Source organism: Piliocolobus tephrosceles, chromosome 2 (assembly GCF_002776525.5).
Source record: "Piliocolobus tephrosceles isolate RC106 chromosome 2, ASM277652v3, whole genome shotgun sequence".
NCBI lineage: Eukaryota > Metazoa > Chordata > Mammalia > Primates > Cercopithecidae > Piliocolobus > Piliocolobus tephrosceles.
In genome coordinates, this window is record NC_045435.1 from 154105734 (window position 1) to 154118170 (window position 12437).

The 12437-nt window shown below is 39.9% G+C and overlaps 1 protein-coding gene across 1 annotated transcript in view; it reads right to left on the bottom strand.

The window, feature by feature from the left end:
• The window catches only part of CPNE4 (copine 4), a 511472-nt gene that overhangs the window by 53924 nt on the left and 445111 nt on the right, over positions 1–12437 (bottom strand). Inside the window, exon 10 of the mRNA XM_023207426.2 lies at positions 4986–5084. Coding sequence (XP_023063194.1) covers positions 4986–5084 — 99 coding nt within the window. The remainder of the gene's footprint in view (positions 1–4985; positions 5085–12437) is intronic.

Here is a 12437-nt window from a genome sequence, read left to right on the forward strand (position 1 = left end):
TGCAAATGGATAGCCTGACATAGCAGTGGCCTCTGATCATCGATTCCTCTCAGTGTCCATGCATTTGTGTAGCTCCCTCCCACAATGATGAGGCATTTAGTCACATGACTCATTTTGGCCAATGGGACAGTAGCAAATGTGATATAAACACCAGCTTGAAAAGTGCCTGTGTACTGGGACTGGCTCCTCTCTTGCTTCTGGGAAGTTTTCAGGGCCATATTAAAAGTTCCCAGTGCATACAATGGTCTCTGGAAGGATAAAAGTACACCTGGAGAAATATCCTGGCCATCCTTGCTGCTGAGGCACAAATGCATGAGTGAATTCTGTAGGCACCATGTGGAGCACTATGTGAAGCAGACAATTCAGCCAAAATTGCCAACCCAGAGAATGTTGAGTACATAGTGATTGTTGTTTTCAATGATTGTTGTTTCAGTGATTGTTGTTTCAGCCTGGAAGTTTTGGGCTAATTTTTCACTCAGCAACAGGTAAGTGATACTGTAGTTTCTCATCACTGGAAGGTGCCAGCAGGACTGGGCAACTACATAGGATTTAGAAGAGGGAGATCTTATACCAATGAAGGGTCCTCCATGACTCCTTCAAAATGTGGAATTCTTGGGTGAAAGAAAGAAAGAAGAAAACATGCAAAGCAGAATCTAAAATCAGACCTCTAGCCTTGTTTTTGTCATTTAAAGGCCTAATCTCCTAATCTGTCCATAATGAATGTTGTCTTTCTTTCCTCCCTCAGAGTTTCTTCTCATTTACTCTCCAGGTGGGTGGAACTTGATAAACAAGAATTATAGTCCATCTCAAAGTCGATTTAGTATTTCTAGACAAAAGAGCCCAAGTTTCTCCCGGATCAGTCAAAACTGATATTGTCTTTTGCCCCAAAGCTTCCTCTAATATTTTAGTAAAACAGGTGGCTTAGGGATTTACCTAACAGTTGGAAAGAAAAGACACTAAAATTAGCTGTGCCATTTTTTGTCATTCTCAATGATTTCTATTAATCTCAATTTCTTCCATCAAGCAGGATATATTGAGTTAAAGATTTCAAATTCTATTAAAAATTGTAGTGATCATTCATGAAAAGTCTACTCACTTCCTTCTCAGGGTAAGATGCGCAAGTATGGGTTAGGCAGGAGAGGGCTCCAAGGAAGTTGAATCAAACCTGTAGATACTTGGGGTCCTTGTGCTTTTGAGGTGGGTAGGGGGTCCTGATGGACCAGATCTAAATAGTTTGCATCTGTCTTGGGATGAAGTTGGCATATAACTATGGGCTATGCACTTTACTTTCCCAATCCCATTTAACTCTCCCTACAGCCCGCTTTTGACAGATGGAAGATGAGGCTCAGAGAAGAGAAGGGACTTTCCCAGGTCATACAGGTGGTAACTGGTAGACCTGGGATTCATACCCACATCAGTTTCATTCCAAAGCCTGGACTATTAACCACAATGCCTTCTTCCTTCTTCTAGAAGGTTTTGGAGTAGCTCTTCTATTCTTGCAAGTATCCCCTTTGGCCACCCCAAACTAAGGATGCTTATAAATGTTATTCAAGAACTAATCAAAGTTAATTAAGAATTTACCCTGTACCTATAGAATCATAACTCCCACAGGAAAAGGAAAGTTGAAACATGCTGTCTCCTGTTTTTCTCTCTGATGCTACATACTGACATTTCTCAGGGTTCGAGCCACCTACAACCTCTCTTCAATCCCCTCTCCCTAGGTGTACTCATGCATTCTCTTGATTTTAAATGTCCTCTCTTAGTTGATGGCTCCTAAAATATATTTACAGTAAACATCTCCTCTGAGTACCAGTTTTTGAAACCAAATCTTGAAAACTTCCTCATAAACTGGACCTCCCTACCACAATTCTTCCTCACTTCAGGAAATGGCACCATTTAATCATTTATCTTTGAGTCAACCATTTCCTCCTTCCCTTACTCCCTATATCCAAGCCTTCAACAAACCTTGTAGCTCTTAGCTCCAAAATATGTTTTAAGTCTCTCCAACTTATCTCTATGACTATTTCCTTAACCCAAGTCATTATCACCTCTTATCTATAGTAGTAGCCTCCTAACAGATCTCTCTTGTCTTTCTTTAATTATCTACACAGTAGCAAAGTAATATTTAAAAAAATTGAAACCAATCATGTAATTCTCTAGCTAGAACCCTTTGCAGCACTGTCCGGTAGAATTTTCTCAATAATTGGAATATTCTGAATCTGCACTATGCAATATGGAAGCCACTAGCCACATGAGACTATTGAGCATTTGAAATGTGGCTAGCATGACTGAGGAACTTAATTTGTTATTTAATTTTATTTTAATTAATTTAAATTTAAATAGCCACATGTAGCTAGTGGCTACTGTATAGGAAAGCACAGCTTGCTCATGCTCTTATCACATTTAGAAGAATCTGCTTTTCCTGGCCTCTGCCTCTATCTCTGACTACATCCTATGAATGGCTCTTTCACTCTCTGCTTCAGATACACTGGTCTCTTTCCATGTCCTCAATCACACCAAGCTCATCCCTGCCTCTGTATTTTGCACTACTATTCCTTTCGCTTCAAACGCTTTTCTCTCACTCATTACATGTTGGCTTCTTTTTAATCCTTAAGGGGCCTCAACTTAAATGTCAGATTATCTTTTCTATATGCACACTTTTATAATGAAACTGGTTCCGTTTTGTAATAGTGTTTGTCACAAATTGTAGTCGTCTTTTAACTTTTTTTATGTGTGTTTCTATTCTATCCTCACTCTCACCACTCTGTAAGCTTCAGGAGGGCAGGGACCATGTCAGCATTGTTAGTCGTGGCACATTTAGAGCCTGGCAGAGTGCTTGGAATTTACTAGGTGCTATTCGATAAATATTGTAGAATCAATAAATCAGAGAATATTCCCCACTGTATAAATATACCAAAACGGTGGCTGGGTAGTTAAACTAAAGTTTTTCTGGTATCTCAGTGATACAGAAAAGCACATTAGCATATGGTCCATTTCCTCAATGGAACTTAAAAGATCTGTTTGAAAGCATTATGTTTTGGTATATTTCATTTATGATATGTGTTACATTCTTACTTTTAATATTTAATTAATAAGATGAAATATTTCCCCTATTTACTGCTTGGACTATTTCTATTCATAGAAGTAGATAAGGCAAAACTTTATAAAACTCTTTAGAACTCTAGCAGGTGGTATGAATGCTGTCATTGATTTAGTAGCTAAATAGGACTAGTTCTGCAAATTCAATAGAGCAATATTCTCTAGCTATGTTCCTTGTTATCTTGGGAACGACTTTCCTTATAATTTAGTGTTGGTTTTAACTGTGCCTCTGAAACTCTGCATCCTGGCTTGTGGGTGATGGTCTCTGTGTGTTTGACAAGTTTCATGTAACGCTGAGTACCTAGTAGAGCATTTACAGCAGGTTTTGCAGGAGCTAAGGGAAAAGCTGTCACTGTTTCCATTGCGTTTCCAGACCAAAGATATGTGTTCAACAAATAGTCTGATTCAGATTAAGTTTCTGAATCTAAAAAAAGTTAGTTCATTTCCATGCAGTCTGGCTATATCCTGACCTTACATATGAGAGAGTTGAAAAATGAGTTGGGGCATCTCTAATTAGCACTTCTGATCAGAACAGGCACAGAGTATTATCTCTAAAGAAAAAGACTTTCTCAAAAGCACTGGGCCCTCTGCTTTCACTCCTTTCTGCTCCACGAGGACAGTGAACTCTGGAGTAAGAATAGCAGGTGTCTTGGGTTGAGTTCCCCAAGAAGCAAACTTTGAGGCAAGAATATAAATGCAAGTAGGCCATCTGGGACACCTCCCTCTCATCTCCTCTCATCTCCTCTCATCTCATACCAGGAAGCATGAATAGAGGAATGGGATATTAGATAGAAGAAGCATCCCAGAAATGGTGCATTATCAAGTCAGTTACCACTGTGGACAACTAGGGCCTGCTGGGGAACTCTGGGAAACTGTGTAGAGCACACACCTCAGAGTTTTGCCAACTGAAGGGCAAGGGGGCTGGGGTATTTATACCCCAACTTCCATTAGTTATTTGTTGAGGGCTACCTCCCATTATATCTTCTTCCACACTTCTAGCTTGCTTTGGGCATGGATAAAACAGGCTCCAGCAGATAGAGAAAGCCCCCGAGCAAAGAGGTATTTCAGCTGGAAATTGGGCAAGTGAACAATAAACAGGTAACAGAAGAAGTTGCATGATTTGGGCCCAGATGACTATCTATCTATCTATCTATCTATCTATCTATCTATCTATCTATCCATCCATCTAGATATTATATGATATGAAAGTGTGTGTGTCTGAGGGAAGTTTAGGTTTCTGTGTGGGGCAATGTGTCTTAGTGGTATGTGGTAGTGTTTGTGTACAGGTCTTGGCATCAAGTGTGTAAGAGTAAAATGACGGAACTAGAAGAAAACCTGGTACTCATATGAAAATTTGGAGGATTCAAATAATTTCTCCAAAGCATGAAATTATTATTAATGTCACCAAATCACAGAAATATAGACCTAGAAAGAATACTACTGTTAATAGCAGATATTTTGGAAATGGTAGCTATGTGCTGGGTGCTCTGCTAGCACCTTGAATTGTCTCATTTAATCTTCACAAAATTCTATGAGGTAGGTACAGTTATCACTCTTATATTTTTAGGAGAGCAAAATGAGGCATGGAGAGATTAAGTCACGTTTTCAAGGCTACACAGCTAAAGGAAGTTAGAAATACTCTCATCTAACCTTTCCATTTTACTAATGGAGAAACTAACGTTTGGGGTCAGTGTCTTGTCCAAGGACGCACAATTGCTTTGGATTGGGCTAGTTCTAGAATCTAGGTACTCACATCCTACCATGTTCCCTTCTTATCACACTTAATCATACATTGATGTTTTGCTTCTCACTGTTTCATTTGTAGCTGGGTTCTAAGGATGCATCGTAGAGACTTGAGGCAAAACCGAAAATGGTTGACCATGTACCTGTTTCCCTTCCATTGCTCCTCTCATCTCCTTGAATGTCGAGGTGAATTCTCCAATGAAGTCATGCTTGCCATTGGAGTCCCAGTCCCATACTATGCACTGTAAAAGAAAGCAATTATTTTTCTTAAAAAATTAAGAATGTAGCCACAGCAGCTGAAGGCAATGTGAACTTTATGAGAAGGAGTAGATGAAAGATGTTTGGTCTGGAACCAAAGCCTGGGAGTCTAAGATTGGAACATGTGGGATGTAATTCTGGTTTCTCTAGCCCTTTACTTGGACTTTTTGCCATAATCTGCAAATGGTCCTGTGATGCAGCAGTGACTACAATGATTTGCCCATTTTTTAGATAAGGCCAGTAAGACCCAAAGGAGATAAGCGACTTGCCAAAGGGACCTTCTCGTGAATGAAAACCTGGGACTTGAAGGCAGGTGCCCTGCTTCCAATTCCAGTACTCTTTTATGCATAGCAGACAGCCTCCCTGGTTTACATTGGCATTAGATGTGTGAGTCCCTGTATATAGCTTCCACATGGCAGCTCCTGCTTCATGATTTGAGTGGGGCCCTATTCATCACATTTTTCTTTTTCTATTTTTTTTTCTGAAGGCAAAATAGCAATGACAACAAAAATTATTAGGAAGGCAAAAAATCTTTAAATGTACCTACGTGAAAAATGGCTGGGAAATAGTGCACAGACAATACCAGATATTTACCACACTGGTAAATATTTTGCACCCATCACACACAAGATGCAACCATTCACTTCTAACAAAAGGGCTAAATCCTCAGCTCCCGAGTGATACTTTTTAAAGTGACTAGCCTGAATCAGCAGCAATCCCTCTGCTTGGTCACACATCTAAATGAAGAGGAAGGTCTCCATGTATTCCCAGGGTGGAGGCTACTGGAGTCTTAAGCACTTTAGATATCATTTCTACATTTTAAGCCAAAGATTTGCAGGAAAGAATATCAGACCTCAAATAAGAACAAGGCAGCAAAGGGGGCCTTTTGCTCAGAGGTTTTCCTTGGAATATTGGGGCTCTAAGAGGCAGCTTCGTTCTTCTTCAGGGTGCAGATCCCACTGGCCAGTCTTGCCTGAAAAATCTGACTTGATAATCTGTTCCCAGATCCTGCAGGATGCCTCACAGATCTACAATATGATCTGTCTAGAATGAAACATCGTTTTCCCCTAAATTTATTCCTACTCATTTATTTTCTGTCACAGTGAATTGCATCAACACTCATCTAGTTGCTGCAAACAGAAAACTGGGCATCATTCCTGATATTCCTCTCTCCACTCACCCTCCCACATCAGATCCTCTCCATTCTGTCTCTTAACTATGGCTTGACTCCAGCACTTCTCTCTATTCCTACTGCTCCTTCTCATCTGCATTACTGCAACAGTCTCCCAGCTTGTCTCCTTGTCTCACTTGTACTCCCATGCCCCTTAGAACCCACTAATTATGTTAATTCCCTGCTTAAAATCAAAATGTATATAGGCTAGCAGGTCTTCCAAAGTCTTTCATGTTCTGACTCCCTCAGCACTCCCAAATTCACCCTTATGATCCATGCTTACTGTATTAGTCAGGGTTCTCCAGAGGGACAGAACTAATATGATGTGTGTATATATGAAAGGATGTTTACTGGGGAGAATTGGCTCACACAATTACAAGGCAAAGTCCTGTCATGTTAGGCCATCTGCAAGCTGGGAAGAGAGAAGACAGTAGTGACTCAGTTCAAATTTGAAAGTCTCAAAACCAGGGACACTGACGGTGCAGCCTTCAGTCTGTGGCTGAAGGTCTGAGAGCTCCCAGGAAGCCACTGACACAAGTCCCAGAGTCCAAAGGCCAAAGAACCTGGATTCTGATGTCCAAGGGCAGGAAGAGTGGAAGAAAGCATCTGGCATGGGAAAAAGAAGGAAACCAGAAGACTCGGCACGCAAGCAAGGTTATACCACCTTCTTCCACCTGCTTTGTTCTAGCCATGCTAGTAGCCGATTGGATAGTGCCCACCCATATTGAGGGTGATCTTCCTCTCTCAGTCCACTGACTCAAATGGCAGTTTCCTCTGGCAATACGCTCACAGACATACCCAGAAACAAGACTTTTCCAGCCACCTAGGCATCCTTCAATCCAATCAGGTTGACCCCTAATATTAACCCTCACACTTACAGTCTTTGAAAGTTTCTCTAAAATGGGGTTGGTAGGAAAGAAAAACATTTGCAATGACCTTTTTAAGACATCAAGAAAAACTAATTTCTCAGCTTCTGCTATCTCTTTAAATACGGAGGATTTGGCAGATAATTATTTTGCCTAAGAAATATTAAGAAGCCCTTTGGTTAGGAAGGAGAGTGCATTAGAATAAATAAGAATGGAAGAGATTAAGACAAAAGGAGCTAAATTTCTCTGCTGAAAAAAGTAATGCTCAAGTTGAATTTTCTCTTTGATAACAACTGGAGACACAGAGGTGGGACCAAGACATGAGAACTGAGAAGAAATTAGGGTGGGTTTCCTCAGTGAGCTGAAGACGGACCCGAGTTTGGGGTGGGAGGAGGGGAGAGACAGGTAAGGAATTTTTGAAACTGTGATGTCTAATTTTCAAGGTGAGATTATTTATATACGTTTCCCCTCCATTCCCCCTCTCCCAACTTGCCCTTCTTCCATTAACCCCAACACTCTAGCAGACCTGCTACCCATAACATCATTATGCTGATGGTGACTTGGAGAATAAAGGAGAGGGGCTGTGTCCATATTGTGGGGACAAAGCAGACCAGAGTGCAGTGTGAGATGGCCCACTGCAATGACTGAGAACTGAATGGTGAGCAGGACTGTGGAGAGACAGCTTGACAGGTAAATCTAGGGGTGGAACTTTACAGAAATACCGTGGAGTGGTGGAGCTCAACAGAAATACCGTGGCTATTCTGCCAACCTGAGTCCCTAAGTGAGGGTAGTGTACAACTCTCAGATGACCTATGTGTAGGTAAGAAATAAACCTTTCAGCCACTGAGATTACTGCAACATAACTTAGTCTAAGAACCATCCACGTACTTAAAGTACTGTCGTAGGAATAGATATTATAATTTTTTTTTCTGATTCCAAAAGTAGGAAAAACAGAATTTTAAGAGGTTACAAAGAAGTAACAAAGGAAGCATTTTCCAATAAACCTGTACCAAATGAAAGAACCCGTTTGTTAAAAAGTGTTTTATTGTTGGAAATGTTCAAGCAGAAACTGCAGGACCACACGCAAAACACACAGTAGAGAAAGTCAAGCAGACAGTTAGAGAAAATTTGGTGGGATGTTTTTGAACTTTCTTCTAATTCAGAGATGCTAAGATTAGTTCTATTTGCATAGGATGCAAAATGAAGTCAATGAAAGGCTTAGCTCATTCTGCTTGAAATGCTATGCAATGCAATGTAGCTTTGATAGGAGTGATGGGACCTCTTTAATTCAAGGTAGGATGAAGTTCTACCTCATTTTTCAATGAAGAGTGGAACAAATAAATGATTCAGTCATTTGGAAAATTGCTCAGGATGTGCACTGTGATCATCACATTGTAGAACACTGAACTGATCTGCTGTTACAATCAGGTGCTTTTCTGTCTGTGTGCCAGCCCCTCCTTATTGACTCTGGCACTCACACACTCCTTACCTGGAGAAAGGAGTAGAAGAAAGCTTGCTGCGTTTAGACATAGAAAAAGGAAGAAGAGTGGTTCCTGGGACCTTGTATTTGAGGCTCATAACACTGCCTGATAGTAAGTACAGCCCACTAAATGCCTGCATTTGACATCAGACACTTACTCTTTTACCTTTGGAAGGAGCAAATAAAAAGGCTAACGAGGCAGAAGCCAATAGAAGAAAAGAAGTGGGAGCAACCTTTTTAACACTCTCCTGAAATGGGAAAGAGGAGGAGTTCCCTTCTTTAGGGGACAGGGCACACATCCCATTCACCCCTTCTTTGCTCTCCGTTAGATTTCCCATCATGCTTTGGTGAATTACCGTTCCCCCTTAAACTGCCAACCTCAAGCCTTTAAGATGTTTGCAATGTGCTCTCTGGCTGGGGCAGAAAGGTAGTGACCACCAGGCCTCCCTGAGCTGGAGGATGAGTCAGGCTTGACAGAACTCCATCGGGGGCCTCTCGGCAGCAGGCAGTGCTGCTTACAGGGGCCTGGTTCTTCAATCAGCTAGCATTCCTCATCAGGGCAGTTGCAGAATTTTATTTTGACATTCCTGAGACGGGATCCCAAAGGAAGAAAGACACAGTGAAGCAGACAAATAAAAACACTGTCTTTCCTTCTCTCCCTGGCACGAGGCAGGCTCATGACAGCTCTGATGCAACTGACAGAGGAATGCATCTTGGTGAAAAGTCAACAGATCAACCACCCTGCAGAAAAACTGAGACAGAGGCAGAGTCCTTGGTGTGAATCAATAAGAAGGCCTTGACACATCTGTGAGAGCACAGCACCTCAAAACTATCTACAAGCCAGAAAACCTTCTCAGGTTCTTACATCTCACAGAGCAGTTTAGGTATAAAATCTTTTAAAATGCATAAGCCTGACAGATGGTCTAATTAACCCCCTCTTTTTACAGAAAAGAAAATTGATGACAGATAAGTGACTTCTGCCAGTTCACCCAGTACAGGTTGGACTAAAATCCGGTTTTCATACCTCCTTGATTTCGTCACTACCACACAAACACAAATTGTAATAGTTAAAAAGTATATAGTGTGTACTATGTGCCACACATTGATCAGAGCACTTCATACATATTAACTCACTTCATCCACAGAACAACTTATTGTATGCTTATTTTACAGATGAGGAAACTGAGGCACAGAAAGATGAAGGAACTTTCCTGAAACTACACAACTAACACTAGGTAATCCTTGAACTATAGGAAGTTAAGCATCCTAGCTTGTCTTTTACAAGCATCTTTTACAAACCCAGGCTATTTGTGTTTATGGTCTTTAATTCTTTACAATAACCATGATATGACAATATTATTACCATTTACAGGTTAACTGCCATTCACAGATGCCATTTACAGGCTGGGAGAGGCAACGTGACTTGACTAGACACCTGGTAAGTGACAAAGGTGGATCTGAACCCAGGTGTCTAATGTCATAGCTAATATACACACACACGCGCGCGCGCATACACACACGTATATGTTGTTGTTGTTGTTGTTATGCCATGCTACCTCTTAATAGAAGCAGGAACTTAGAATCAAGGTCTCATGAGTCTGCTCTGTGTAAAATCTCCATTCTTTGAAACTGTAAACTACTAGAATCCTCTAAGGTTTAGTGGGCACACCAAACAATACAGAGAAAGAACCTGCTCACTGTTTCCACACAAAAGGATGCAAAGGCAAGTAGTCTGTGCATTGTCCCTGGGGTCCTCAGCTCTGTCTGTAGAATGCATGGATCAGTGGGTCTGAGGTATTGGGTTACTCCCTTCTACTCTTGTTTTATGATTGCCTTGAACCCATTAAAAGAAATGTGCTATGCCAACTTATTGTACACTAGCTTTTGTGATGGTCAGCTTCATGCGTCAATAAGGTTAACTGACTAACAGTTTCCAGTTATTCAATCAAATAATAATCTTATTTTATATATGTGGTTACACAGTTTATAATCAGTTTACTTTAAAGTAAAGAAGGTTTTGTGGTTCCATATGAATTTTAGGATTGCTTTTTCCATTTCTGTAAAAAATGCCTTTGAGATTTTTATTGGAGATATTATTACCATTGGTAAGTTATTGGAGATAACTTCAAATCTATAGATTACTTTTGTAGTACGGACATTTAAACATTAAGTCTTTCAATTCATGAACATGAAAGGTCTTTCCATTTATTTGTGTATTCTTTGATTTCTTTCATCAATACTGTGTAGTTTTCAGTGTGGAAGTCCTTCAACTCTTTGGTTAAGTTTATCCCTAAGTATTTTATTTTTCTTAATGCTATTGTAAAAGGAAGTATTTTCTTAATTCCCTTTTCAGATGGTTCATTTTAAATATATAGAAAGGTTACTAATTCTCGTATGTTGATTTTGTATCCTGCAACTTTATTTTATCCTGAATTCCTTTATTAGATTTAACAGTTTATTTTCATGAAGCCTTTAGGGTTTAGTATATATAGGATTATATCACTTGTAAACAGAGATAACTTTACCTCTTCTTTCTGATTTGTTTGCCTTTTGTTTCATCTATCCTAATTGCTCTGGCTAGAATTTTCAGGACTATGTTTTTTTTTTTTTTACGGAGTCATGCTCTCTCGCCAGGCTGGAGTGCAGTGAAATGATCTCAGCTCATTGCAACCTCTGCCTCCTGGGTTCAAGTGATTCTCCTGCTTCAGCCTCCCGAGTAGCTGGGACTACAGGCACACACCACCATGCCCAGCTAATTCTTGTTTTTGTTTTTTGTTTTTTGTTTTTAGTAGAGATGAGGTTTCACCATGTTGGCCAGGATGGTCTCGATCTCTCAACTTCGTGATCCGCCCGCCTCCGCCTCCTAAAGTGCTGGGATTACCGGTGTGAGCCACCGTGCTGGCCTGGTCTTCCAGGACTATGTTAAATGGAAATGATGAGAGTGGGTATACTTGTCTTCTTCCTGATCTTAGCGGAAAAGCTTTTAATTTTTTTACTATTGAGTATGATGTTAGCTGTGAGCTTGTCATAGATGGTCTTTATTATATTAAGGTACATTTCTTCTATACCTAGTTTGTTGAGTGATTTTATCATGAAAATGTATTAAATTTTTTCAACCCAGAATAGCCAAAATGATCTTGAGAAAGAAGAACAAATCTGGTGACATCACACTTCCTGATTTTAAAATACATTACAAAGCTACAATAATTAAAAGTGTTTATTGGCATAAAGATAGGCAAATAGACCAATAGAACAGAATAGAGAGGCCAAAATAAAAACTATGCATATATATTCAACTGAACTTTGAGAAGGGAGTCAATAATACACAACGGGGAAATGGTAGCTCTTCAACAAATTGTGTTTGGAAAACTGGATATTCACATAAAAAATGAAATTAGACCTATACCTTATATCATATACAAAAATCAGCTCAAAATGGTTTAAAGACTGAAACATAAAACATGAGACCATAAAGTTCCTAGAAGAATGCATAAGGATAAAGTCTTGACATTGGTCTTGGCAATTATTTCTTGGATATAATGATAAAAGCACAGGTAAAAAAAGCAAAAATAGACAGGTAGGACTACATCAAATTAAAAGGCTTCTGCACAGCAAAGGAAATAATTAACAGAACTAGTGGGCAAACTACGGAATGGCATAAAATATTTCCAAACCATGTAGCTCATAAAGGGTTAATTTTCTAAATAAATGAGACACTCCTACAACTCAATAGCAAAACAAACAAATAACTCAATTAAAAAATTGACATAAAGCTTGGATAGGCATTTCTAACAGAAGACATACAAACGGCCAACAGGTG